Source organism: Elaeis guineensis, chromosome 4, assembly GCF_000442705.2.
Source record: "Elaeis guineensis isolate ETL-2024a chromosome 4, EG11, whole genome shotgun sequence".
Taxonomy (NCBI): domain Eukaryota; kingdom Viridiplantae; phylum Streptophyta; class Magnoliopsida; order Arecales; family Arecaceae; genus Elaeis; species Elaeis guineensis.
Genome location: NC_025996.2, coordinates 33411325 through 33437449, shown reverse-complemented (window position 1 = coordinate 33437449; position 26125 = coordinate 33411325). Strand labels below are relative to the sequence as shown.

The 26125-nt window shown below is 36.5% G+C and overlaps 1 protein-coding gene across 1 annotated transcript; it reads left to right on the top strand.

The window, feature by feature from the left end:
• Positions 1–17403: 17403 nt before the first annotated feature.
• LOC140857299 (uncharacterized) lies at positions 17404–18261 on the top strand. Its single transcript, XM_073256078.1, has one exon. The coding sequence runs from the start codon at positions 17404–17406 to the stop codon at positions 18259–18261; it is 858 nt and encodes a 285-aa protein (XP_073112179.1).
• The last annotated feature ends 7864 nt before the right edge of the window (positions 18262–26125 follow it).

Below are 26125 nucleotides of genomic sequence, written 5' to 3'. Positions count from 1 at the left end.
TGAAGGAAGATGTTAGATTCATCAAAGACAACATGTATCGACTCCTCTACTACTAAAGTTCTTTTGTTAAAAACTCTAAAAGCTTTACTAATGGAGGAGTAACCAAGAAAGATTGCTTCATTTGATTTTGCATCAAATTTTTAAGTCTTTCTTTACCATTATTTAATACAAAACATCGGCAACCAAAAAATGAAAATATGCAATATTAGGTTTTCTTTCTTTCCAAAGCTCATAGGGGGTTTTCTTTAAAATTTATCTAATCAAAGCACGATTTAAAATGTAACATGCTGTGTTAATAGCTTCCGCCAAAAGTATCTTGGAAGGTTGCTTTCACATAGCATGGTACGGGCCATTTCTTCTAGGGTTCTATTTTTCTTTCTACTACCCCATTTTGTTGGGTGTCTATGCAGGGTATCCATTTTTTCATCATTTTCAAATTCAGTTCCATGATCACTTCGAATATTTTGAATTGAAAATCCTTTCTCATTAGTGACTTTTCGGTAAAATTTAGTGAAAACTTGAAAAGTTTCATCTTTGTGTGCCAAAAAGAAAACCCAAGTAAAATGAGAGTAATCATCTATAATTACAAAACCATATCATTTTCCTCCTAGACTAGTAGTTCTAGTAGGTCCAAATAAGTCCATATGCAAAAGCTCTAAAGGTCTAGAGGTTGAAACAATATTTTTGGATTTAAATGAAACTCTTGTTTGTTTACCTAGTTGGCATGCATCACAAATTCCATCCTTTTCAAAATTCAATTTTGGCAGACCAAGAACCAATTCTTTCTTAATTAATTTTGAAAGTGAATGCATGCTAATATGTGCAAGCCTACGATGCCAAAGCCAACTAGTCTCATTAATTTTAGTATTCAAGGATACTAGGCATTGCATGTTTATTTTGGATAGATCATTTAAATCTACCATATAAACATTACCATGTCTATGTCCAATAAATTTAATGCCATCATTAATAGGACTAGTTACAATGCAAACAGACGATTCAAAAAATCTTTATATCCTTTATCACAAAATTGACTAATGCTTAGTAAATTATGCTTTAAACCATCTACTAACAAAATATTTTCAATGTATTTGGAGGGAGTGATACCAATGTTACCTATACCGATGATCTTTCCTTTGCCATTGTCTCCAAAGGTGACCATCCCTCCATTTTTAGCATCAAGAGTGATGAATTGGGATTCATCACCAGTGATGTGTCTCGAGCATCCACTGTCAAGATACCATTTCCTGTTTCCTCCTTGGGATGCTAGACACACCTACAAGCAAAAGTCAAGTTTTTGTTTAGGTACCCAAGCTTTCTTGGGTCCTTTTTGGTTAGTCATAATGGTTCCTTTTGGAACCCATATTTTCTTTATATTTGAGTTTGCAGACTTGTTAGAGAAGCAAGTGTATGACTTATGTCCTACTCTACCACATTTGAAGCAAGTAATATTAGAAGACTTGTTACTTAAAGAGTTTACATAAATATTTTTTAGATATTTTTGTTTCTTCAAGGGGTTATAGTCAAGTCCAGCCTTATCATACACGGCTTTTAATTTTCAAGAATCATATTAAGTTTATTTGAACTCAAGGTGAATTTTTCAACTAATGTTTTAACTTGGCAATTTCATTACTTAAACTTTGATTTTCTTGAAGCAGGGTGGATTTTTCAATTGAAATGCTTTCATTTTGTTTCAATAAAGATTGATTTTTTAATTTTAGATCTTTGTTCTTCATCCCTAGTTTCTTTAATTCATCAACTAAATCATAAAAAGCTTCATGTAGTTCTTCAAATGTAAAGTCACTAGGAGTTTCGGATATTACCTCATTTTCGTGTGCCATAAGGCACAGGTTGGCTTGTTCAGTCGAGTTTTCCTCTTCGGAGCTTGAGTCATCACTCGCACTCCAAGTGGCCATCATGGCCTTCTTCTTGTACTTCTTGGGACCCTTCTTCAGTTGTGGGCATTCGGATTTGAAGTGTCCCGACTTTTTGCACTCGTAGCAGATAAGGGATTGGTCTTTCTCTTTTTCTTTGCTCTGTTCCTCTTTTGTGAATGGCCTCTTCCTCATCCCTTGTTTCTTTTTTCTCAAAAATTTCTTGAATCTTCGGGTAATGAGTGCCATTTCTTCATCCTGTTCTTCATCTTCAGTGTCATCAGTTTCTTCATCTGGTGGAGCTATGGATTTGAAGGCAATTGTTCTCTTCTTTTTGACTTCTTCCTCTTGATGTTGCTTCCTGCTTAGCTCATGAGTCATCAATGATCCAAGAAGCTCTTCCAAGGGTAGAATATTCAAGTCCTTGACTTCTTGGATGGCGGTCACTTTGGCTTCCCAAGTTCTTAGTAAGGACCTGAGAATCTTTCTTACAAGCTCACTATTAGTATAGGACTTACCAAGACTCTTTAAACTATTTATAATATCAGTAAAGCGAGTAAACATTTCAGTTATGGACTCATCATGCTCCATTTTAAACAATTCATATTTATGCACAAGCATGTTGATTTTATACTCCTTTACTTGATTGGTTCCTTCATGGGTTACTTCTAACCTATCCCATATTTCTTTAGCAGACGAGCAAGTAGAAATGCGATTAAATTCGTTAGCATCAAGAGAACAATAAAGAACATTCATAGCTTTAGCATTTAATTGGGCCATTTTCTTATCAACCCCATCCCATTCTTTCTCGGATTTGGCTGATTCCACACCATCTATAATTTTAGTGGGTGTGTGAGGGCTGTTCACTATGATACTCCACATATCATAGTCGAGTGCTTGAATGAATATTTTCATCTGAGCTTTCCAATAGGTGTAATTAGACCCATTGAAAAGTGGAGGTCGGTTAGTGGATTGCCCCTTCGGCTAGAGAAGTACCGATTTGAGTTGCATAGATCTTTGGCTCTTTGATTGTTTAGATCAAAGTAGGGCTAGAGCACCGGGCTCTGATACCACTTGTTGCCCAGCTATGCAACCCAAGAGGGGGGGTGAATTGGGTTTCTAAAAATTTTAAGCTTAACTTATGACTTATGAAAAATGTTTGACAAAAGCTAAATAAATAGGGAGAGTAAAATTAATTCAAGGCTAATGGCTAAAAGCAAGAATGCAAGAGAATAATGAAGAGTTAAAGAAGAGCAATTAGGCACACCACAAACAAAAAGATTTATAGTGGTTCGGTGCCAACCTTGTACCTATATCCACTCCCAAGCTCCTACTTGAAAATTCCAATCCACTAATCTTGTATTCAACCCGAATACAAACGTCGAAAACTCTGACTCTAGCTATCCCAAGCTAGTCTACTTATTTTTCGGGTACAAGCCAACCCAATACACTCCAATTCAAGGTTCGGATCAACCTTCCCTTATTTTAGAACCCTTCCAAAACAAAAACAATAACTCAAACAAAGTATAACAATGAATAGCACAAGTAAGTACAAAGAAAGCTCCTTTAATGAGCGTATGATGCTTTAAATATACTTTACTCAAAGAGAAGAAGACTTTTGATTTTCTCAAGGTGGTTGGAGACTTGAATGTGCACTTGAGGAGTTGGTGAGCTTGGATTAAAGGCTTTTTGAATGCTTTGAGTGAGCTCTTGCTTAGGGCTGAAAAGTTTGCTTGAAATCCTTTTTCAAAATCTCTCTTCTTGATTCTTATTTTTGATTTTCACCTTTTTGTCCCTTTTATAGCTTCAAGAAAAGTGAAAAATATTCTAGGCTGAAATAGAGCCGTTAGACTACATTAAATGAGCATTAAAAGTATTTAAAATGGGTTAAAAACTAGCCGTTGTGAAAAAATTTCGTCACAGGGGTCGACTCATGCCTGGGGGTCGACTCATGGGTCGACCTTTGTGGAAAAACATCAGAGAATCAAACGGGATGCAAGGTTCTGTAAAATTGGCTTAAAACCTGTAGAGGTCGACTCATGCCTTGGGGGTCGACTCATGGGTCGACTCACAGGGTGTGCCAAGTCTGTGCCGGTCAGGAATTTTAGCGTGCCAGTCATCTCATGTGCCATGAGTCGACTCATGGGTCGACTCATGATTTTCAAACATGCATATCTTTCAAAATACAAGTCTAAAAATAATAAAATTTTTCCAATGGATAACAAATCTTTTGTTCTATCATTTGATGCTTTTAAATCAGGGTTTTGGTAAAATTATAATTTTGCTCCTGAAGAGCAATAAGTCTTTTTCAAGCGAAAAATATTAGTACCCCTTCAACTGCTTTGTAATCATCAAAATTAATCTAAGGAGCAAGAGCATGGATAGTAGATCACCATATCCAAAATTTATGGTAGTTGGTACTTTATAATGCTTAGTAGCCGCACACACGTTCAGCCTCTACAGATATCCACACGAAGCCCTTATGCTGATCGATTTCCTGGGAGTGCTAGCTCGCAAAGACACATTTTGTTGGCTGATCTAAGAGAAATATGAAGAAGATGAAAAATAAAAAAATTCTCTCCTTTTCTTCCTTGATCTACGTATCAGGTCTCTATGATAGAGATCAAGAGAAGAACACTTTCTTCTCAATTCTTCCACACACAAGAGAAAAATTTTCTCTCTTCCTTTAATGCCTTCAAGAAGAATTTTTTTCTCTAATTTTCTATGATAAAAATAGAATCTAATCTGATTTCTCATATAAAAATAACATGAATTCCCATGCCCTAAAAAAATCAAAAAGAAAGACCCAAGAGAAGAACCATTCTTCTCTTTTCTTCTCCCTTTTTCTCCTTGATTTAGAGCTCTAGGAAGTCCCAAACATTCAACCAATTTTTTTTGATATTTTTCTTTAAATTTTTATATTAAAAATCAGATCTAATCTATTTTTTATATTGAAAAAAAATTAAAAAAAATTAGAGAGAAAATTTTCTTCTTCTCCAAGGTTGCGCACTAGAAAGAAAATCTTTCTTCCTTCTCTTCCTCTCGTTGGGAAGAACCTTTCTTCTCTAATTTTCTACTGTAAATCTAGCAAGAAGGCCTCTCTTCGATACCTTGGAACTAGTAGTAAACTCTCACAAAAATCTTCAAAAGGGGTTAGAGAAGAGGCTTAGGCGTGTGGGATTTGGGGCATCCAACTCTTGGATGCCCCCTCCTTTTTAGGCGACAAGGGAGAGAAGGGGGTGCTTCTTTTATTCATAGAAGAGAAAGGGGGCATGGCCCTTAGTTGGGGCATGGATATCTCATGGTGAAAGGATGTGGTGTGGAGAATTAATAGCACATGGGGTTTGTTATGAGTTGGTTAAGTTCTATTCCAAATAGGACTTATGATTCTTTGTCAAATTCTAATTAATTTTTGAATCCAATCTTAACCAACTTAAGAATTAGTTATAACAAACTAACTAATTAGGTCCTAGCTTAATTATGAAACCAATTAGACCCTAATTCAATTAAAAAATTAGTTAGATAAAAAATTCCATCAATCAGGGATTTACTCTTCTCATCTTATTGGATATCAGGGAAGCATTTGATCAATAGAGCTTAATCCAATCAAGCCTATTATTCAATAGAGTTTAATCCAATCAAATCTAAATCAAATTAAATTAAACTCTATTCAACTCAAAATTTGATTTGCATCCCTAAGATCAATTGGAACAAGCCCTATTGTCCATTAGGACTGGATCCAATTAATCTCAAGCAAATCTAATTGAATCCAATTCAATTAGACCTGATCCAATCCCCATTGCTCAATCAAATTGAGTCAATTAATAATCAAATTATTAATTAATTATTTTTTTAATTTATTAACTATTAGTAAATAATTTATTATAACTTTTGTACAGGATAATCATAAATCACATTGATAATTAAATCTTTTAATAATTCATAATCATCGATCAGTCATTTGATCAGACAGATATTCTATATATGTGATCCCATAGGTTCAAACCTAAGTCAGTAGTACAAGAATAATTTTTGTACCAATTGATGTCACCATCTTGCAATAGGATCTGACTTCTGGATAGGCCGAAGATATATTCAACAACACTCTAGAACCTACGTGGATATAGTTACCATATAATTTATCACTTTGACTCTCGATGCTCAAGGATGACTTAGGGTTAAACTGTCAACCCTAGATGAGTGATCCATATTGTGTCTCAATCTTAAAAATTTTGTGACTCCTCATTAGGAGTTCTCTGGATAAAATTTTGCTAAATTAAAATACAGTGATACATTATCTTTAATTTTACTTAGAGTGATCAATCCCATCTTGACTCGCACTCAGACTTCACAAGTACTTACTGTACCCAAAAACTTTCATCACCAAATTAAAAATTTGAATAGTTCGATACCAAAGTATATTGAGTTGCTTACAAGTCACCGAGATAGCTTCAGAAGGATACTTATATTCATATCCCATTGAGTAACCCTTGACAGCAGAGTACTCTGAAGTTGATCACACTCAGTGAAATATACTCCTACATTTTACCCATATGCCATACCTATGTCACCACACACCTTGGTTAAGAGGATAACCAATTAATATAGCACACAACGACCTACATTCAATATAATTATCATCCTTATAACAATTGTATCATTTGGTCACGAGCAGGATTTAGGACCATACGATAAATCTTCTTTTATCATTTTGAAAGTAGTTCTAAAAGACTTCATCATAATATATGATATCTATTTAGGAAGATATATTCCTTATAATGAATTTATCAAATAATATTTATCATTTTATAATTCATATATATGTATGGAGCATAATCATCTACAACCTAAATGATTGGCTTTAGGACACGTTTCCCAACAACTCTCACTTGGACTAAAGCCAATCGATCCGTATCAAATATCCATATTTTATTTTTAATCATCGAACTCATTAGATCCGATTGCTCTAGTCAATGGGTCGGCCAAGTTCTTCCTTTAGTCGATCTTCCTAAAATCAACTTTACCTCAATCTTTTCAAATAAGATAATTGTAATGCAGAAAGTGTTTGGTTCTTAGATGGAACATCAGTTCTTAGCTTGAGCTATGGCTCCAATACTACTGTCAATATAGAAGGACTGGACCATCAATGAAGGGTGCCACTCCAAGCTCGCTAATAAACTTTCATAACCAAATAACTTCTTTACCAGCATCCAATACCATAAAGAACTCTGTATCACAAATAAAATTGGCTACTAAATACTACATAAAACCTTTATAGCATGTCACTCCTCTTTTTAGGATAAAAACATAATCTGACATAACTTTATCATTTTGATCTGTCTAAAAATTGAAATCTATATTCTATAGTTTTAAGTCAGATTCTCCATAAACGAGGTATTGATCATTAGTATTTCATAAATATTTAAGGATGATTCTCATAACCTTCCAAACCTTTATAGAGAATAGAGATGACAACCAAGCTTTTATTCCCTATAATATATGGATGTCATTTTTGATTAAGAGAATTTTATCCCAAATAATACAGAATACTATTATAGAACTATTAGTCCATTTGTACATATAGAATTTTGCTTTGTTCTCAACGAAACCATACATTCAAAATGTATGTTCCAACTTTGAGAAGTTTAATTCAATTTGAATGGACTTGAGGATTGCCAAAAGAAAAAAATATCTCATCGTAATCAATACTATAACTTTGATAAAATCTCTTGGCAATCAGACAGAATTAATAGGTCTCTATCTTTTCATCTGTACCTCTTCTCTATCTAAAATCCACTTACACCCTATAGGTCTTACTCTTTTAGGTGAATCAACGAATGTCCATACATCGTCGATCTTCATGGATTTTATTTCAGATTAATGGCTCCAAGCACTTCTCAAAGTTAGATCCCTGTAAGGCATCCGTATGGGAGATCAAATCTCCTTTCCAAATCTAGAAACCAAAGTATCTGTCCAGTTGACACGGTACTCTACTGTATCTCCTCAAGGATGCCTTTACATCAGGCTTCGAATTTGATCTAATCAACTCTGGTTCTGTTGGTTCATGTGTCAATGTCGGTTCCTCTACCTATCAAGCTTCACCAAGCTTGCTCTTAACGGCATCAGTTCTTTCACCAAGAAACTTCTTTTTCAAAAAAAATGCTTAAGCCTCACGAACATCTCATATCTATTAGGAAGGTAGAAAGAATATTCTTAATTTTTTTGAGATATCCTAAAATTATATTTATCATATCAAAATCCAAGATAGTCAGTTTGTGAATGTTTCACATAAGCTCGACACTCCAAACCCTAAGATAAGAGAGCATCGAATTACCCAAGTTCATATCTCATATGAAGATTTGGTGGCCGATTTACTCACAACATTCTCGAGCACATATCAAGTAGTCTCTACAACATAATCTCAAGCAGACTGGTAAACCTACAGTGGATCGAACCATGTTTAACAAATTTTGATTCCTCTTTTCAGATATCCTTTTAAATAGTGATGTCCTAGGAGAGATCCATTGAGAGAGAATCTAATTTTTTTCAAAATATGTCTAAAACTTACTGTAAAGGTATTCACTTCATCGGTCTAATCAATGAGTTCTAATGCTCTTTGTAATTTATTTTTCTACCTCATTACGAAATTATTTGAATATTTTAACTGATTCAAACTTGTACTTCATAAGCAAGATGCACCCATATCAAGATAGGTCGTCTAAGATTTTAATGAAGTAGTAAAGCCCTCTTCTGGCACTTATGTTTATGAGTGCAAATATATCAATGTGTATCAAACTCAGAATATTACTGGCTCATTCACCTTTTCAATAAAAGGTGACTAAGTTAACTATGCCAAAGGTAGACTTCAGTGACATTATCTAATCTAAGGTACTAGTTAGACGTGTACTTTATACTAAAGGCTATGGTACTGAATTTATATCATTTTTAATTATCCATTATTATTGCAGTATCATTCACAATAATATCGTAATAATCATTCTTATTAACACCATCAATGAGATTGGATAATAGTGACAATCACTTAAAATGACATCTTCAGGATTAAAAACAAGCTCGATGATTCTTAATGTTAAGACTGAAACAGACTTTCATCTCTTACATTCAGAAATCTCTTGCCATTTTCAAACCTTCTACTATCCTAAAGTCTTTTGCAACTATTTATAAATATAACTTGTACTGTGGTATCCTATATCCAGATAGTAGTATTACCAATAGAAAAATTTTAAGAAGTTATCATATAACTATCTTGACCAGCAACCATTTGTTGATTTCTCTTTTAAGCCTGTTTGGATCAAGAGAACCAAAACATCGAGGATAATTCCTCTTCCAATGATCCAGCTTCTTCTAAAGAAGCATTCTATCTGATTATGGTTAGCCTTAAACTTCTTGATCAATTCAAGCTCAAGGACTATGCTTAACTTCGATACTGACTATCGAAGTTAGGTCTGATAATGTTGTCACTGTCTAATAGTGAACAGAGCAATAATTTTCTAATCATTTTTGAAAAGAGAATAATTGACTTATTAGTAATATGAACTATTTTAAGCTTAAAGACTTGGACTTTAGTCTAAAGGTTTTCCTACTATTTTATACAAATTGGTAGCCTCTATCTCTAATTCAAAAAATTACTTTAGTTTTTTAGGAGATATTAGAATCCACACAGATTGCATTCAGATCTGAGTGTGGCTCAGCCAATCCTAGTACATCTATGGATAGGTTCCTAACCAATTGTTTCTTCAAATAATTTTTAAAAATCAGATTTTGCTCTAGATATCTCTTCAGCAGCGTGTGGTGCCTCCATTGAAAAATTTAGTTAGGTCCAACCATTAACATGACTACATCAAGTACATCCAGCAAATGAATATCTGGATTCGAGTGTGGCTCGACCAACCTGACCATTAATCTGAAGGATACAACAAGATGGTCATATGATGAATGATAATTTCAATACTCAATAGACACCAGGCACGTGGCACCTCCAATGCCTATTTAGAATATTGAATGTATTATCATACACCATAATGGGAGACTATGATCTAGTTGTCCCCATAACTATCTCATTTTATGGATCTAATAATTTAGAAGATTTGGTTAATATATTTTAAAAGACATCAATCAACCTGCAAGTCATAAATCTTCTCACTAACTTCATCAAGTCATGAAAAAGATTAGAGACTAGCTGATCCAACCGGTAAGTTGTAAATCCTCTCACTGACTTCATCAAATCATGAAAAGGATTAGAGACTAGCTGGTCCAATCAGCAAGTCCTAAATCCTCCCACTGATTTCACCAAGTCATGAGAAGGACTTAACACAAGTCGATCTAGGGCACCTAAATCAATCATACTGATTAACGATATGGGTCAACTCGAGTCACCTAGCGATCTAATTAGCCCAATGACTTGAGCTCAACCACTGAGCCTCAATCAAGGCCCATTTGGTTTAATCAAAGATATGGATTCAACTTTCTACAACTATTGTATTTGATCTAGAGTATCATTGACCTAATCTAAATCAACTATCGGTTAGATTTGATCAACCACTCTTTTAGTCTATTAAGTCTTTGATTATAATCTTAGGTCTAATCTAATTAAAAGAACTTGATTTGAGCTAACCCATGCCCCATATTTTATGCAATATCATTAGGTCTTTAATCATAATTCTAGATCTGAAATATATTTCTTAAGTCTTAATTAAGTATAGCATTAACATGAGTTAAGATTATTAATTGAAATTATTTTAATTTTTTAAAATAATTTTACATTATTTTTATGCAAAATTTTCTATTATGAAAATTAGATCTACTCACCTCTAAATTGAGTCGGCTCACTTTAGTGGATCGATTAAGTCTGATACTTGATCGACCAGCTGATCATGAATAGTAACCATTATTGTTTGACTTGAGATAACTGGGTCGGCTCATCAGTACTAAGCCAACTAAACTAAGAGACTAGGTCGACTCTGTTCAAAACTGAGTCAGCTCAGTTGCCATGCCAACAGGTATCATATAATTTTAGATCTAAAATTCTCATATAAACTGAAATAAAATCAATCATAAAGACTTTTATATCATATCTAAATATTTTATGATTTTAAATTTTATTTTTTATGATTAAAATAATTTTTATTATATAGATTAGATATTTTATTTTTCATACAACTCATACTTTGTATCACATACAACAATTCTTAGGATTTCGATAGCTAGAATTTTATAGAAAAATAAGTTCTTCCTTTCATATTCTTCTTTATGGGATTAAATTACATGATACCCTACACGCCATAAGAGCACCCTATCGAATAAGAAGAGAGAGCCTTTAAACCCTTCTTGCTCTTATGATCGGATGGCTTGGTGATCAATCCAATCCAAGTACTTGCTAATCAGATCATCTAATCTACTCACATATCATATATGCAAAAATTTAGATCTCATCTAAATTATATCAGATTTAAATTTTACATTAGATCATATCTAAAATCAAATCATAACATATCTCATATATTTCTAAATCTAGATTTGACTCTACATGCATATATATTCATGTCATAACGAATCTTCGCTCTGATACCAGTTGAAAGAAGCGTGGTAGTTTTGTGCATGCATTTTTAAAATTTTGCAGCAGAATATATACAGATTAAATAATTTAATCTATAATGCATATATAGATTAAATCTAAAACTACTTCTCAAGATCTATGATATGAACTAATATGTATGTATGTAAATCTGAAATCTAAAATTCAGCAAACATAGATCTTATCTATATTATATTTACATCATATCTAAAATATGAATTGAGTTTAAAACTTGATATCTGAGTATGGATAGCAGATCATCGTATTCAAAATTCATGATAGTTGATTCTTCATGATGCTCAACAGCTGCACACACATTCGGCCTCTACAGAAATCCACACGAAGCCGTTGTGCTGATCGGTCTCTCCGAGAGTGCTAGCTCACAAAGATACTTTTTGTTGGCTAATCTAAGAGGAACATAAAGAAGATGAAAACAAAGAGACCTTCTCCTTTTCTTTCTGGATCCATGCATAAAATCTCTACGATAGAGATCAAGAGAAAAATCTTTTCTTCTCAATTCTCCCACGCACAAGAGAGAACCTTTCTCTCTTCCTTTAATGCCTTCAAGAAGAACTTTCTTCTCTGATTTTTTATGATAAAAATTAGATCTAATCTAATTTTTTATGCAGAAAATAATATAAATTCTCATGTCTTAGAAAAATCAAAAAGAAAGATCCACAAGAAGAATCGTTCTTCTCTTTTCTTCTTCCTTTTTCTCCTTGATCTAGAGCCCTAAGAAGCCCCAAACATCCAACCAGATTTTTTTAGTATTTTTTCTCTAAATTTTTATGTTAAAAATTAGATCTAATCTATTTTTTATACTAGAAAAAAATTAAAAAAAATTAAAGAGAAGAACTCCTTCTCCAAGATCACGCACTAGAAAGAAGACATTTCTTCCTCCTCTTCTTCTCGTTGGAAAAAATCTTTCTTCTTCAATTTTTTACTGTAAAACCAGCAAGAGGGCCTCTCTTTGATGCTTTAGAACTAGTAGCAAACTCTCACAAAAATCCTTCAAAAGGGATTGGAGAAGAGGCTTAGGCGTGTGGGATGTGGGGCATCCAACTCTTCGGTGCCCCCTCCTTTTTAGGCGACAAGGGAGAGAAGGGGATGCTTCTTTTCTTCACGAAAGAGAAAGGGGGCATGGCTCTTAGTTGGGGCATGGATATCTTGTGGTGAAAGAATGTGGCATGGAGAATTAATAGCATATGGGGTTTGTTAAGAGTTGGTTAAGTCCTATTCCAAATAGGACTCATGATTCTAGGTCAAACTCAAACTAATTCTTGGACCCAATCCTAACCAACTTAGAAATTAGTTATAACAAACTAACTAATTAAGTCCTAGCCTGATTATGAAACCAATTAAAAATCAGAGATTTATTCTTCTCATCTTATTGGATATCAGGAAAGCTTTTGATCAATAGGACTTCATCCAATCAAGCCTATTATCTAATAGGATTTGATCTAATTGAACCTAAATCAAATTAAATTAAACCCTATTCAATTCAAAATTTGATTTGCATCCCTAAGATCAAGTGGTATAAGCGTTGTTGTCCATTAAGGCTGGATCCAATCAATCCAAAGTAAACCTAATTGAATTCAATTCAATTAGATCTGATCTAATTTTTATTGCTCAATCAAATTGAGCCAATTAACAATTGAATTATCAATTAATTATTCTTCTAATTTACCAACTATTAGTAAATAATTTATTTCAATCTTTGCATAGGATTAATCATCAATCATATTGATAATTAAATTCTTCAACAATTCATAATCGTCGATCAGTCATTTGACCAGACAGATACTTTTATGTGTGTGATCCTATAGGTTCGAACATAAGTTAGTAGTATAAGAATAATTTTGTACCAATCGATGTAACCATCTAGCAATAGGATCCGACGTCCGAATAGGCCGAATGTATGCTCGCAATACTCTAGAATCTATGTAGATATAGTTACTATATAATTCATCACTTTGACTCTCGATGCTCAAGGATGACTTAGGGTTAAACTGTTAACCCTAGATGAGTAGTTCACATTGTGTCTCTAACTCAAAAATTCTTTGACTCTTCACTAAGACTACTCTGGCCAGAGTTTTACTGAATTTAAATATAATGATGCATCATTTTCAATTTTACTTAGAGCGGTCAATCCCATCTTGACTCGCACTCAGACTTCACAAGTATTTGACTGTATCCAAAAATCTTCTATCATTGAATTAAAAATTTGGATAGTCCGGTATCAAAGCACAGTGAGTTGCTTGCAAATCATCGAGGCAGCCTCGGGTCAGAGAGACACTTATACTCATATTTCATCAGAACAACCCTTGACAGCAGAGTGCTTCTGAGTTGGTCACGCTCAGTGAAACATCTATATTTCACCCATATGCCATACCTGTGTCACCACACATCTTGGTTAAGAGGACAAGCAACTAATATGGCACAATGACCTACACTCGATATAATTATCATCTTTATAACAATTGTATTAGTTAATCATGAACAAAATTTAAGAACTACATAATAAATCTTCTTTTATCATTTTGAAAGCAGCTCTAAAGGACTTCATCATAATATATGAGTTCTATTTAGGAAGATATATTCCTTATGATGAATCTGCTAGATAATATTTATCATTTTATAATTCATAGATATTTATATAGCACAATCATCTATAATCTAGATGATTATTTTTGGGACACATTTCTTCTGAACTCAGCCTCTGGTTCAGGTCGATTTTCTTATGAGCTCAGCCTTTGGTAGAGGTCAGTTTTATGATGAGATCGATCTTCAGTTGAGATCGATTTTATGATGAGATGGGATAGCCCCCACAACACTTATCCCCCACTTCTGAGTCCGAAAAATTTACTTTTGGATGAAAGTAGTCCAAAAAAATTTTTTAACTTGTTCGAGGTGGCAAATCTATACCATTTGATTTTTCAAGTGAGCTGCTCGGATCCTGATCGATGTCATCATAGGTAGACCGAGTCTCCCATGCATCAGAAGTTTCATCTTGATGTTTTGCATCTCCTTCCCTTTTAAGGGTATTTCTCAGCATCTTTTAATTTGAGCTACATTTTTCTTTATCCGATGTAGCCTGGAGTAGATCAATTTTTATTAAAACTTTAAGATATTCTCGATCCGGAGATCGATATTTTATAGAGCTTTAAGGTAACCTTAATCTATAGGTCAGATTTTATAGAGTTGAAGATAACTTCGACCCTGAGGTCGATATTTCATAGAGCTAAAAATAATCTCGACCTTGAGGTCGATTTTTTATAGAGCTGAAGATAACTTCGATCTTGAGGTTGGTATTTCATAGAGCTGAAAAAATAATCTCGACCTTGAGGTTGGTATTTTATAGAACTGAAGATAACTTCGACCTTAAGGTCTGTATTTTATAGAATTTCAAGATAACTTCGATCTTTAGATTGATATTTGACAAAATTTTAATCTAAAGATCTTATCTTCATATCCTTCAGAGCTCTGTCGATCTAGAGATCAGACTTTGATGAGGAGACCTTATCTCCATACCTTTTAGGACTCTGTTGATCCAGAGATCAGATTTTGATGAGGAGATCTTATCTCCGTGCCTTTCAGAGCTTTGGACTTTGATGAGGAGATCTGATCTTCGTACTCTTTGGGGCTCTGCCAATTCAGAGATTGAACTTTGATTAGGAGATCTTATCTCCGTGCCCTTCAGGGGTCTACCGATCTGAAGATCGGATTTTTGATGAGGTTGGCCATCTGATGATGTTGGCCTTCTAATGATGTCGGCTTTCTATTGAGCTCAACCTCTCAATGAGGTCAGCTTTCTATTGAGCTCGACCTCCTGATGAGGTCGGCTTTCTGTTGAGCTCGGCCTTTTGATGACATTAATTTTGGGCTGTCTTTACCTTAACTTAGTCTTCACCTTATCTTTAGGCTTGATATGCATCATAGCTTTGTTTTATTTTCGTTTCGACTTATATGTTCAAGAACCTGTCATCCTGCAAGAAAGGGATAGAATAGTAGATAGAACTTGAGAGTCTATTACTATAGAGGTTATGAGGTCTGTTTGAGAGCTTCTGAGTTTTGTTTGACTTCTTCCTATTTTTTGCTTCAGCTTGGGCTTGTTTTGCTTTATATTGACCTGATTTTAACTTTATTTTAGCCATGATTTTGATTTTGGCTTGGCCCTTTAGTCTTGCAAAAGGAAAAGTGAGAGAATAGCGAATGGAAGCTTAAGAGCTTTTTACCATGAGTTTTTGTTTGAGAACTCATGAGTTCTACTTGATTGCTTATTGTTCGGCTCGGGCTTGACCCGTGCTTTGGATCACTTTAATTTTGATCGGGGATCAGGTTCTCTCCCCTCTTTCTCTCTTCTTTTTCTTCTTCTTTTCACTCTCTCTCTCTCTCTTTTTTTAAGCTGGATCAATCTTGGCTTTGGAGATACCCATGGGCCTCCTAAATGCTAAGAGGCATGGGAGCTTGGGAGTTTACCGATCTCATGATTTTTGGTGATAGGAGGCATGGGAAGCACAGGAGCTCGAGAGAGCATCGATCTGATAGTGTTTGATGCCAGAGGTGCACAGGAGCTTGGGAGCTTACCGATCTGATGGTGCTTGGCATTGGAGGTGCAAAGAGCTTAAGAGCTTTCCAATCTGACGGTGTTTGATGTCGGGAGGCACACAAGAGCTTAGGAGCTTACTGGTCTGACTGTGCTTGGCATCGGAGGTGCAGAGAGCTTGGAAGCTTACCTCTGGCAGGTTTTTGGCTCTGAGAGCTGTATGAGGGCGCGAGAGGCCCCAGGCAAGAGGAACTTTCTTCCCCTTTTTCCTCCCTTTTTTTTGAATCAATTTTGATATAGTCTTTTGGACATGCTCACAAGATGCCTCAGTGTGTAAGAGGCGCAGAGTTGGACATCAGCAGCCTCGACTTAATGATGTCGGCAGCAGGGCATGAACAAGATGATCCTGCAGGCCCCCTCAAAATTGTCCGAGGTCAGGTTCATGTGGTGGCCTTGGATGAAGGATGAACAACATGACGGAGGAGAAATCAGTGCGAGTGGTCTCAACTGTTGTCGACAGGAGTTGAGCATGGGCACAGAAGCATCGGGGATCTCTGGCCATTCGACCTTGATCTCGATGCATGATGGAGAAGCCCGAGCCGCCATCCCGGTGGGGCTCAATGCCGGGAGGCGTACAAGAGTGCGAGGCTCCTGATCTGGCAGTGTTTGACATCAGGCAAGCACGTGGGCATGTGGAAGACTCTGGTGACCACCGATCTGATGGAACTCGATGATGGGAGGCATACGGCAACACAGGGCCACTGATCTGGCCTGCTTGATAATGGAGATGTGCGCAGATGTGAGGAGGGGAGCCGGAGACTGAAGATGTGTTATCCACTTACTTATTTTAGCTAGCAAGAAAAGGGCAACAATATCCATCTATTTTAGCTAGCAAGAAAAGGGCAACCAAGATTTGTTATCCAGTTGGTCTACTTACTCGAAAGGGCCCCAAAGATTTGTTATCCAGTTGATCTACTTACTTATTTTAGCTAGCAAGAAAAGAAAAAGATTTGCTATGAATCCTTTCTTAATCTGTATAGCTTAGCTAGCATTCTAGATCATTCTTTGAATTCTAGATAGTCCTTTTCATTTGTATAAAAAAAGAGAACCTCCTTATTAGTTTTTCAATCAAAAAATATGAAGATATTTTTTTTTCATTTTAGCTTTCTCTGTTTGCCTTGTTTGTCTGGTACCAGAGCCATGATCATTGTGGCCTAGAATATTCTAAGTTTTGTGATGATTAAAACTCATAGAAGAGGAAGCTCAGTCCGGTGTTCAGATCAATAGAGTTCCTACCGACGATCCTTACAACCTTCCGAATTCTGATCATCCGGGCATGCTCCTGGTAAGCGCTCCCTTAACTGGATTAATTACTATGGAGTCGATCGATGAAGATCGCACTCAAGGCTAAGGATAAACTTGGCTTTATAAATGGAAAATGTGTTATGCATGATGTTGAAACACCATTGTTTGAGAAATGGCAACGAGTCGATAGCATGGTGCTGTCATGGATTTTGAACTCTATCTCTAAAGATCTAGTAGAGGCATTTCTCTATGTAACTACTGTATGTGAACTCTGGAATGAACTTGAACAAAGATTTGGTGAAAGCAATGGCCCATTGCTTTACCAAATTAGACCAGAAATTAGCTCATTTTCTCAAGAAAATATATCGGTGATGGTATATTTTACAAAGCTGAAAAAGCTTTGGGATGAGTTATCTTGCTTGATGAATTTTTCGATCTGTACATGTGGGGCTGCAAAAACTGTTGCAAGTATTGAGAATGAAGATAGGTTGATACAATTTCTTATGGGTTTGAATGATAGCTACGATCATGTCCGCAACCAGATCTTGCTGCTCGATCCATTACCCACCGTGAATAAAGCATATTCTATGGTGCTTCGTGTTGAAAAACAGTGTGAAGTTCTCTCTACTTCAGATTCGATGGATCACGCCAGGGCAATGAAGGTTAAAGGATTGAATGCTGAAGGTACAAAAGAGGCTAATATTCAAAAAAGTCAGAATTCTAGTAGCAACAAAAAGCGTGACTTTGCTAGAAAGGAGGATCGATTTTGTACCTATTGTAAGGTACAAGGTCATATACGTGACACATGTTTTAAACTACACGGCTACCCAGATTGGTACAAGGAGCTGAAGCAAAAATGTGCTAATCAACAGAATCAGGCATATACAGCCCGAGTTCATGAAACCCCTATGGATGATGATCCACTCAATCCTCCATCTTAGCCAAGTGATCAGAGCGCTAATCTGTCCACCGTAATTCAGTAAGAAATAGCAAAGCATATGAAAGGGAAGGTGACCATGGAGCCAAACACTGCCAATTATTCGAACTTTGCAGGTAATGAACCTCATTGGTGTCTTCTTAGCAAAGGTAATGAGAATATTGGTATCTGGATAGTTGATACAGGTGCAACCAGCCATATATGCTCAAATATACAAATGTTTTATCAACCACATAGACCACCTAACCCCTCACCCATATACTTACCTGATGGGACCAAACAGAAAGTCACATGTATAGGCACTATTTCTTTACATCCGAAAATAACTCTCACAGATGTGTTGTATGTGCCCTCTTTCAAGTATAATCTTCTTTCAGTCAGTAAACTTCTACAATCTACTAATACTATGGTTTATTTTTTTCCTTCTATTGTACTTTGCAGGATCATTGGACTAAGGAGATAATTGCTATTGGAAAAGAACATGCTGGTTTATACAAGCTTGATTCTTCATCATTCACACACACTCCTTCACAGTTTGTTTTTCATAAAAGTTGCAATAATGTTCAGTCTGTCACAAACTCTTGTGCTCTATGGCATGAACGTTTAGGTCATGTATCCAAGTCTACATTGTTCAAAATCCCAAATATCAATATTTCTATTAAAGATTCTCTATCTTGTGAAGTTTGTCCTTTATCAAAACAGCAGCGATTATCTTTTCCAATCAATACAATTTCTAGTAAAATTGTGTTTGAATCGATACATGTAGACTTATGGGGACCATATCATATTCATACAATCACTGGAGCAAGATTTATTCTACCCATTGTAGATGACTTTAGTAGAACAACTTGGGCTTATCTAATGAGAGATAAAATCCAAACCCTATCTCACCTCACTATGTTTTTGAATTTAACAGAAACACAATTCTAGAAACAAGTGCAATTCATTCGCACGGATAATGGCTCGAAATTCATCAATGCCTCTTGCCAATCTATGTTCCAAGACCGAGGGATCCTTCACCAAAAATCTTATCCTCACACACCTCAACAAAACGGAGTGGTTGAGAGAAAGCACAAGCATATGTTACAGGTAGCTCGAGCACTCTTATTTCATTCCCATCTACCTAAACAATTTTGGGGTGAAGCCATACTTACAGCTGTCTACTTAATAAATAGATTACCTTCCTCAGTTTTAAATTAGAAAACACCCTTCGAAGTTTTGTATCACAAATTATCAGATTATAAACACCTTAGAGTCTTTGGTTGTTTATGTTTTGCCACCAACACCAAGCCACACAAAACAAAATTTGAACCATGAGCTACAAAATGTCTGTTTCTTGGATATGCATCTGGGTACAAAGCATATAAGATCTATGATATCAAATCACACACAGTATTTATGTCAAGAGATGTAGTCTTTCACGAGTCCATTTTTCTTTATAAACATAAGCCTTCCATTTCATCATCTAGTCAATATCTTTCATCCACAATTCCTGTACCCATCATACCTGTGACTACACAAAATGATTTTTCTACCCTATTTCCAATGTTCCAGTTGAGTGTCCACCGCCATCACCTCATCAAGAATCATGTCCTACACCACCTATTGTACCTCTTATTGCACCTTTTCGTAGAAGTATAAGGACGGTCTCAAAACCAGCTTGGCTACAAGATTTTGTAGCACAAATTACACATGACAATTCTTTACCAATAGTTTTACCTCCTAATCAAGATGGTTCTGCAGGTATATCTTTTCTCCATAACCATTTCATTTCTGCTCCTACCTTTAATCATGATTATCTTACTTTTATTGCTAATATATCAAGTGTCAAGGAACCATCTTCTTATCATCAAATCTAAGAATGATGTCCAGTGGGTTCAAGCCATGAATCAAGAATTGGACCTCTCGAGCGCAATAATACATGGCAGTTGACTGAACTTCCAGCAGAAAAAAGACCCATAGCTTCGAAATGGGTATATTGTATAAAGTACAAGCCGGACGGCATAGTAGATAGATTCAAGGGGTGGTACTAGGTATAACTAGATTGAAGGAATTGATTATATAGATAGTTTTTTGTCGGTTGCTAAAATAGTTATGGTGCACATTTTTCTTGCCATTACTTCAGCCAAACAATGGCCTATTCATCAAATTGATATCAACAATACGTACCTTCATGGTTTCATTGACGAAGATCTTTATATGATACCGCCGAAGGATTATACAAAGGCATGCAATGGCCAGGTGTGTAAGCTTATTAAATCCCTTTATGGGTTGAAACAGGCGAGGCTCAATGGAACAAACAGTTTACAAGCAAACTCAAGGAGTTCGATTTCACTCAGTCATCTTCTGATCATTGTCTATTCATCAAATCCTCTGGAGATAATTTTCAAGCTCTTCTTGTTTATGTTGATGACGTCCTTATCACCGGTACAAATGAGCATTCCATTTTCTCCACTAAGAAGTTTCTTGATGCTGAATTCACCATTAAAGACATGGGATATGTTAAATACTTCCTAGGTATTGAACTTGCTCGATCATCAGAAGGTTTGTTTATCAGCCAATGCAAGTATATACTTGACATGCTACAAGACGTTGGGCTTTCTAATGCTAAACATGCCCCTTTTCCCATGGCAAAAGCTCTTCGTTTATCACCAAATATGGGAGATTTAATGCCAAACCCAGAAAAGTACCGAAAAGTTGTTGGAAAATTATTATACTTAAGTCTGACTAGATCAGATATTACATACTCTGTTCAACAACTCAGTCAATTCCTTCAATCACCAAGGATTCCTCACTGGCAAGCTGTTGTACAAGTTCTCAAATACATACGAGGATGTCCTTCCAAGGGAGTATTTTTTCCAGCAGCATCATCCTTCAAGCTTCAAGCTTATTGCGATGCTGACTGGGCAGCATGTCCAACAAGCCGCAGATCAATCATAGGATTTTGTATCTTTTTAGGCTTTGCTCTTATCTCATGAAAATCAAAGAAACAAACGATCGTGAGTCGTTCTTCAACTGAGGCCGAATATAGAAGCATGGCCAGCACAGCTTGTGAGCGCAAGTGAATTTCATTTCTTCTTCAAGATTTTCAGATTTCCCTCCATACTCCCATTCCATTACATTGCGACAATCAAGCTGTCATTCACATCAGTAACAACCCAACATTCCATGAACATAAAAAACATATCGATATAGATTGTCATGTTGTTCGAGATCACGTAAACAGCGGGTTTCTTCAAACTATTCACACTTCATCTCGTCTTCAATTGACAGATGTATTCACTAAATCTTTGTCTGCTGCTGCCTTTACATTCATATTGTCCAAGCTTGGTCTGGTTGATCTTCACCAGCCTCCAGCTTGAGGGGGGGATGAAGATGTGTTATCCACTTACTTATTTTAGCTAGCAAGAAAAGGGCAACAATATCCATCTATTTTAGCTAGCAAGAAAAGGATAACCAAAATTTGTTATCCAGTTGGTCTACTTACTCAAAAGGGCGCAAAGATTTGTTATCCAGCTGATCTACTTACTTATTTTAGCTAGCAAGAAAAGGAAAAGATTTGCTATGAATCCTTTCTTAATCTGTACAGCTTAGCTAGCATTCTTGATCATTCTTTGAATTCTAGATAGTCTTTTTCATTTGTATAAAAAAAAGAAACCTCCTTATTAGTTTTTCAATCAAGAAATATGAAGATAATTTTTTCTTCATTTTAGCTTTCTTTGTTTGCCTTGTTTGTAGAGACACCATGGCCGTAGTTTCGATTGAGTCCGATGTCGGGAGGCCTCGTCTGACGGGGTTTGCACCAAGAACGCACGTGGCGGAGGGAGCTGACTCTCCCTTCTCTCTCTCATCATGTGGTGCGTGAGGGCTCGGGAGAGCACCGGTCTGCCGAGGTTGATGTCGGTCGGTGCGTGGGAGCTCGATAAACCCCCGATCTATCAGGATTGATGTCGGAAGGCACACGGGAGTAGGGTTCACAGACGCAGAGAGCTTTGATGTCGAGAAAATACCGACCTGATGGTGCTTGGCCCCGAGAACGCACGCGGACGTGCGCGGGAGGCCTTGGAGATGGGCGATCGGGGGGAACTGGAGACCCGAGGGCCATCGATCTAGCGGAGTCCACCGTCGGGATGTGCATAGGAGGCCAAAGGAGAGTCGGAGAGCATCGAGACGGCCAATCCGCTGAGTCCGACATTGGGATGCATGTGGATGGGAGAGGAGAGCCAAAGACCACCAGGACTGCCAATCCAGCAGAGTCTGATGCTGGGAATGCATGTGTGTGTGTGGGTGGCCCCGGGCGGAGGAGCTGAATCTCTTCTTTCCTCTTTCTCCCTTTCAGCTTTTCTTTTTTTTTTCTTTTCTATTCTTTTCTCTTCTTTTTTTCCTTCTCCTTTTTTTTATGCCACCTGTAAGATGACTTCGGCCATGTACAAATTCAAGCACACGAGGATTTTCTCCTCTCTCCTTTTTGTTTTTGATTATATTACTTGTAGGATAATGTGACGGGATCATTGCACCCATTTAACGTGGGGGAACCAAATCAAGTTCTAGAGTAAATGCATGGGGACCAGCGTGCAAAGAATCATGGGCCACTCACGAAGGATTGCTTGCAGGTGGCTTCACCACGTCCGAGGTTAGATGCACGAGAATTTTCTTCTTCTTCTTCTTTTTTCTTTTTTGTTAGATGTCATGATCTTTTTTTTTGGAACTTGAGTTTTCTCAAAGGGATATCATCAAAGGGATATCATGCTTGGACAAATTTTCTTGTCCTTACTTAATTTTTGCTTCGGCTCATGTGCTTAAGAACCTGTTATCCTGCAATAAAAAAATAGAATAGTAGATGGGGTTTGAGAGCTTATTACCATAGAGTTATGAGTTTTGTTCAAGAGCCTTGAGAAAAAAGAAGGTCAGAAAGGTTATTTTTGCTCCTCATCATGTTTTTGAGCACCGAGCCTGGTCCTTTGATTTTTTGAATTGGTGAGTATTGTCTCCTCACAATACGTGGGGGCCGTCCCCATTAATACCATGAGTTGATAGCTTAAGGCTCTAAGGGTGGTGTAGTAAAGTGATGTGACCAGATAAGAATTGAGATATTAAAGAAAACTTTACTAAGGACTCATCGTGTTGAGATGGAGTTTCTTGAAGAACTGCCTCTGGCTGCTACTCTACGGTATGTTGTTTTGTGCTCTCTGATTCATCATTTTTTCACAAAATTTTTGGACAAGCGGGCCCTTACTTTAGCACCAATCTATTACTATGAGGCTTAAAATCTAAGATGATGGGATTGGAAGAAGCCACGCTGGACGGGCTATAGCGATCCGATCTGAAAGTCTTTAAGAAACCTAAAAACAAGTCAAGGAACCAGATGGAGATCCTCTGATTCTTGACCCTCTAATACTTAAGTCAATTCGAGCCTCAAGAATAGGAGGTGGAAAAAATAGAATAGAGAGTAGGAGAGTTGGTGAGAAACTAGAGAGTTTGGACTGGATGAAAACTAGAGTTCTTATTATAGAACTGGCACAATTTTCATCGACAGAGTCTCACTCTAATATGAGCCCAAAGTATGTGAGTCAGAACTTTCCTGGAGGATCTATTGGCCCTTTAATAGAGGGGCTGATAAGGCCGTTAGAGAGTTTGTTAGGCTGTTGAAGGAGTTTGTTAAGTCGTTAGAGGCTAGCTGTGTGTGAGCTAAAGTACAGCTATATATATTAGTTAAAAGTGAGGTCATACTTAGCTGTATGTGCCAACTGAGGATGAGTTGTAGTATGATGTATGTGAGATCGTGACCAACTTTTACAAGATGACTATGGCCGTTTAATATTATAGTTGACCTCGATAAAATACGGAGTTGAGATCAAGTATCATATGAGATCGGACATCTCAGATATATAGAATACTTTACTTCAGGTCGGTATTTATATGAGCTGAATGAGTCAGATCGATATTTATATGAGCTGAGATGAGTCAGGTCAGTATTCATATAAGCTGAGATGGATCAAGTCGGTATTCATATGAGCTGAAATGAGTCAGGTTAGTATTTAGCCTTCCGAGGAGGTCATCCTTCAGTTCAGATCGGTATTTATATGAGCTGAGATGAGTCAGATTGGCATTCAGCCTTCTGACTAGGTCAGCCTTCAGTTTAGGTCGGTATTCATATGAGCTGAAATGAGTCAGATCGGCATTCAGCCTTCTAAGAAGGTCAGTCTTCAGTTCAGATCGACTTTATGATGAGCTCAGCCTCTGGTTCAGATCAGCTTTATGATGAGCTCAGTCTTTAGTTCAGATCGGCTTTCTTATGAGCTCAGTCTCTACTTGAGGTCGGTTTTATAATGAGATCGGCCCCTAGTTGAGATTGATTTTATGATGAGGTGGGATAACACCCACAATAGCTATAATTTGGGTTCGTTAGTAAATGGATGAATAGATAGAGCATTATTGATACTTGATCGAATGATAGAAGGAATTGAATTGTAATTGTATAAACTTTTGCTCATTGTTATGAAAGTACATCATTATTATTTATAGATATTGAGATGTTATAACAAATTATAAGGCCTTGCATATTCTTTAGAGTTTTGTCCTAAAGAGTGTGCCATTACGTATCCGACTCAAATGTTAGATTTGGAGCGTGACACCAACTATTGCTAATGAAGACGGTTGAGCAAGAAGGGTAGTGCAAATTTAAAACATCTTAAATGGAAGGGAGAAGAAAACACAGTGACGTCTACGAAAGAGTAACAGCGAAGCAGAAGGCTCCCCAACTAGCCTCAATGACCAGAAGACAAACTTGTGCCGATGATGAGCACTCGTGCGCACCGGAGCACACACTTCAGACAGCCCGGTAGCCCCACGAGCCCTTTGTAATACCTTTTAATTCTCACAATATCCTACCCCACCTTCCCATGTCACTCATTACGTGATCACTTCAATCTCTTCCTCACGGGACTCACACGAACATGAGGTCCTGTATATAATCTTTACTTAATGAATGAACTTCAAGGGAAACACCCTTTCCCTCTGGCTCTTCAGAAAAAGATATATCCGAGCTTCGCAATAATTTTCTATAGGTGTGCTGACCAATTAATATGTTTAGTGGCCACTTAAACTTTTGTGCTATCATGGCCTATTTAAGAAAATCTTAATTTGTTGAAGATAAAGAAAAGAAAGAGCAAGTAATTAAAAATATAAAAACTTATAACTACATCTCTTCAACCTTTTGCTATTTATATTTATATCTTAAAAATTCTAATTTTTTCAATTAAATACCAAAGCTTTATTTTTGGTTGCAATATGACCCAGCTGTCCATTTCTATAAGAATTCGTGAACACGTAATTGCCACATGAGATAAGTTTAGACACAAAATTCCATTCATACTAACTTCAAAGAGTTGTGTTTAGACAGACATAAAAATTTGAGGGTACATTAGTGATATCACCCTCATAGTTAGTGATGTTAAAGTTCAAGTGGACGTTTGGGCTATGTTACAACCAGTTTATAACTTTTAGAGTCTAATTGGAAAGATTGAAATATGTGGAGTGTAAATATAAATCAAAAAAGTTGGAGCGGTGTCCATACAAGTGTTCCTTAAAAATAACAACATGAGGCATGATACTTACCACTTCTTCCATTAGAAAGTCGTCTTCTCTTCCCTCCAAACAAAAACAAAGATGAAAAGGGATAAGAAGTTGGGATGGTGTGATACAGTACAATTCTAACATAGGGCAAACATAGTAAAGATGGAGGTGTTAAAATTCCATTCCTTTTCCCTTGTAATGATGAAGGTATTAAGAACTATTAATGCTGATATCAATGTCCGCATCGCTTGCAACAAAATAAACTCACAGCCATTGAAAAAAAAAAAAGGAGG

Excerpts from the sequence above, each read along its gene's own strand:
- LOC140857299 (XM_073256078.1), top strand. The coding sequence starts at position 17,404 with ATGAAGATCGCACTCAAGGCTAAGGATAAACTTGGCTTTATAAATGGA.